Source organism: Austrofundulus limnaeus, unplaced genomic scaffold, assembly GCF_001266775.1.
Source record: "Austrofundulus limnaeus strain Quisiro unplaced genomic scaffold, Austrofundulus_limnaeus-1.0 Scaffold142, whole genome shotgun sequence".
Lineage (NCBI taxonomy): Eukaryota > Metazoa > Chordata > Actinopteri > Cyprinodontiformes > Rivulidae > Austrofundulus > Austrofundulus limnaeus.
Window position 1 is genome coordinate 1,281,948 of NW_013952544.1, and position 4,318 is coordinate 1,286,265.

The 4,318-nt window shown below is 34.4% G+C and overlaps 1 protein-coding gene across 1 annotated transcript in view; it reads right to left on the reverse strand.

Annotated features, from left to right (window-relative positions):
• Positions 1–4,318, reverse strand: part of rbbp8l (retinoblastoma binding protein 8-like) — a 17,761-nt gene that overhangs the window by 6,165 nt on the left and 7,278 nt on the right. Inside the window, exons 2-6 of the mRNA XM_014016326.1 lie at positions 3,523–3,590; positions 3,402–3,444; positions 2,196–2,291; positions 395–507; positions 217–292 (exon numbers count right to left, since the gene is read on the reverse strand). Of these exons, the coding sequence (XP_013871780.1) occupies positions 217–292; positions 395–507; positions 2,196–2,291; positions 3,402–3,444; positions 3,523–3,583 (389 nt within the window). The 5' untranslated portion in view covers positions 3,584–3,590. The remainder of the gene's footprint in view (positions 1–216; positions 293–394; positions 508–2,195; positions 2,292–3,401; positions 3,445–3,522; positions 3,591–4,318) is intronic.

Sequence of the window (4,318 nt, forward strand, 5' to 3'; positions counted from 1 at the left end):
TATAATCCCAGTTTCATTTTATAATCTGTTTTCAAAATAAAATATAATCCCAGTTTCATTTTATAATCTGTTTTCACAATAAAATATAATCCCAGATTAATTTTATAATTTGTTTTCACAATAAAATATAATAGTTAATTTTATAATCTGCCCTTTCAAAATAAAATATAATCCCAGTTTGAAGACGGTTAAAGTCCTAGATGTCTTCATACTCACTCTTGAGCAGCTCGTATTTTTCTGAGTTCGTCTTTGAGTTTCAGATTTTCCTTTTTCAGGTTCGTCATCTCTCCGGCTACGACAAAGACAAAAAAAAAAAAAGGGAAAAAGATGGGATTAATTTTCCCTAACCTCAATCAGACGAGAGACGGGAGATTAACTGTGATTTTTTTTTAACCTAGCAGAGAGATGTGCTGCAGGCTCTGGATGTGCGAGGCTTCATACTCCTGCTGTTTCCTTTTCGCCACTTCCTGTGTCACCGTACATCTATCACACAGTCCCGCTCTTAATCTGAAAATCCAACGTCACAGATTAGGATTAAGACTGAAAACGTTGCTGAATTTATAAAAACGTTTATCTGGAAGTGAGGTCAGTCACACAAATGGGCTTCAGCTTATTGTTGCTTCTTTTAACAGGGGCGTCACTAAAGGGGGGGGGGCATGGGGGGGCAACAGATACCTCTAAAATAAATTGGTGCCCCCCCCACAGCCCCCCTCTTTGTGCAAACAGTTTCATCCCCTTGAGCTCCAAGCTTTTGTAATTCCCTCAAGTCATTTAAGATTAGTAAAACAAACACCCAAAAATGTTTTTGAGTAATTTTAAAATTTGTTAAAACTTTATTTAACTTTACAAATAAAACCTAAAATTTAGTTCTAGCATCAAGTGAATAATATTTTTTTTTTAATAATCACAAGAACTGGCTTTAAGCAAGGAAAGTCTTAAATGTTTTAAATTTGTTCTTTGACTTTATTTTTTATGTAAAAGGACAAAAGTCTTAATTTAAAAACAACTTATGGCCTAATGCAGATAGGTTAAACTCATTTTTACCACAATGAGCGTTATGGTGTAATGAACTTTGACGTTTCATGTTTAACTTTGATCAAACAGAGTTTTAACACGTCCTCTTTTAAACACTGATAAGAAKTAAGTGTACAAATATGAAAATATTCTTAAAGTTGCATTAGTTGGGTTTTGAACCCTGATCTCCCACATGACAGTCCATGACATAGACCATTAGACCAATGGAGTTGTGGCAGAAGGTGGTGGCAGGGGTTGGTTTGTATGTGTGCAGAAAGAGGCCACATTGCCAATACAATTATTGACACTAAACTGCATAATATTACAAAAATAGAGCAGTATTAAGACAATATTATAGTAAAACATCAAAATACAATCATATTAATATTGTAAACACTGAACTACTGATTTTAAATATTGTGAAACTATGATGCAGTACCATATTCTGTAGATGCAGCAGGGGGCAGTATTGGACCAATACAAGGCTCCATTGACTGCCATTATAATTTATTAAACATTAATATTTCAAAAACTATAAGTTGTACAGGCACCAAAAGGCATAGCCATCATTTGGCACTGGGGCTTTACAGATACAGTGGCAGCTGTAGGACAAAGTATGCAGGAGGAGAAGCATGGCAAAGTTGAGATGACTTAGATGGGAAACGAATCACAATATTGGCAATGCACACTGATTAAGTAAAAAGAAATACTGTATATATTTTTTGTCGGGGGACACATGTGGCCTAACGCGTTAATGTAAAAGTACAAAAACACATTAAAGCTCCAAATCTTCTCTTTTCTCGTTCATCACATAATCAAAGATCATTTCCTTCTTTCTGGTCCCTTTCATTAATGATTTTGTGTTGAAATTTGTTTTGTTTTTTGATTAAACGTTTTGTTTTTGATTAAATGAAATAAATAAATTAATTTATAAATTATTTTTATTTAAAAAAATTTAACCAATAATTTTACCTGTGAAATTAAAAACAGGTTACAGTTCTTTATCTCTTTTATTGCCAAAGTTTCAAATCGTTGATTTGGTTTTGCCTGATGTTCACTGGTTTCCCCCCAAATTCAAACTTTCTGCTCTGCAAAGTTAATTTTCTCCACCAACAACCGTTGTTCACAGAAATCCAATCAGTTTGAAGTGATTTAAAACAGCCGAAGGTTTTCTTCTCTACCTGTTTTCCAGTGTCTTGATGTTCTCGGTGAGTAACCTCTGCTGCTCTTTCATCTGCTGGTTTCTGCTGAAAAGCTCCTCCATTCGCTTCGAGTCGCTGTTGGAAGAATTAAACTTTGATCAACTTTAACATCATTTGATTTATTTATTTACTTTTTTTCCCCCAACAGTCTCATTGAGTTGATGAATTAAGCTGGATTAAATTCTGCCTGTTTGGTGAAATAAAACAAAACTCCACAGTAGTGAGGATTTCTATCTTCAGTAGAAAATTTGCATTTTGCTTATTGCTGAATAAAAAAGAAATTTTTTTYAACACTGCTGAAGTTGAGCTGAAAAGTTTTAACAGTAAAACTGGTAATGAGTTAAATTTGAGAGGTTGAGTTATTCTGAAAGTAGAAAAATAAGTGGTAAATCAGTAGGAAAAAAAATCAAATAAACCCAGACAAAGCAGAAATGTAACTAAAATTGGCAGTAAAAAAGTAATTAGCAGAAAAGTAGACGAATAAGCATAAAAATTTGAGGTTGCATCACAAACACCATAAAAACAGCCAAAAAATAGCTTAAAGAAGCTGAAATTATCATAGAAGGTGAATTTAATTGAAAAAAAAAATCTCAAAATAGCTAAAAACCACAAAAAACAGCTGAAATTAGTCCAAAGAGTTATAGAGCTTGTTTGTTGAATTAAGCATTAAGAAGCTGAAATGATCACAAAAAGGTGAATTTAGCTAAAAAAGCTCAGATTAGCTAAAAAGTAGTTAAAAACACAAATACTGCAAAAATGAGCAGAAAACATCTAAAAGCACAAAATATTTAAATTAGCAGAAGAATGGTAGAAAATGTCAAAACAACAGCTAAAAAAGCATAAAAGAGTTAAAATCAACAAAATAAAAGCCAAATAGAAGCTTGTCTTTAATCCTGTTAATATAAATATTTTTTAACTTGTTGAACTTTTCGGTATTTTCCATCTCGTCCTGCTTTAACTCATTTCCAAGAAGAAATTAATCAGATTTAGTGACTGAAAACTCGGCGTGTTCCAACTTGAGTCTTTTTTTTTTTCTGGTGTTTATGACGCGACTGAACTCCGAGCCAGGTGCAGAGCTGCTGTGCCCACCTGTCTACCTGCCTGAAATCTGAGTCGTGCAATTTCAACACAATTTGTTGTCCAAACACAACGATGCCTTCACAATAATATGAACAATTTACTCACCAGCCTTTCTTGTTGGACAGTTCTTTAACTTTTACCTGCCACCCTGGAGGCAAAACAAACACTTGATCATGACGGGAAAACTCAATTATTTTAATTTTTTTTTTAAATTTGTGGCGCTGACCTTCCACTTCTCGCTCGTGGGTCTCCTGCAGCTTCAGCAGCAGATCTTTGAAGGTCTCCATTCTTTAACTGTCCAACATAAAAGAAAAAGTGTTTTCTGCTTATTTTTCATTGGAAGAATGGAATTAAAGAGGATTTTCCTTTGCAGGTTGTTTAGATTCGACTCCATATAAACCACACCCTGGATCCTCTGCTATTAAGAAATGATAAAACTTGTGAAAACAAACAGATTAGACACATGAGCGTTATAGCCCCGAGGACTGTGGTGCAGATCTGAGAACAAACCACGCCACGCTTTGCTTTTCTCATGTCGAAGCAACTTTTTTTTTTTTTTTTTTTTTGCTACATCAAGGAAAACTAGTTAGACCGGATCTGCCAGGTCTGGGAGTTTAGGTTCGCAGCTTGCACTTTAATTACATGAAAAACAGCTTTGGTTGTTTGTGTGCAGGTGATATTTTCAACACATATTAGAAGGAAGTAATTATTCCCAACAATAAGATCCAACTTATCTCACCTTAAATGTTATACAAGATGCAGATGGTGAAACCTGAAATCACGACGTCTTTTTGAAAACCAGGTTAGGGTTTATCAGGGATACAGAAACTATGGTGCTGTACCATATTGTGTAGATGAAGCAGGGGGCAGTATTGGACCAATACAAGGCTCCATTGACTGCCATTATAATTTAGTAAACATTAATATTTCAAAAACTACAAATTGTACAGGTACCAAAAGGTCAAAGCCATCATTTGGCACAGGAGCTTTACAGATATAAATTACAATGGCAGCTCTAGGAC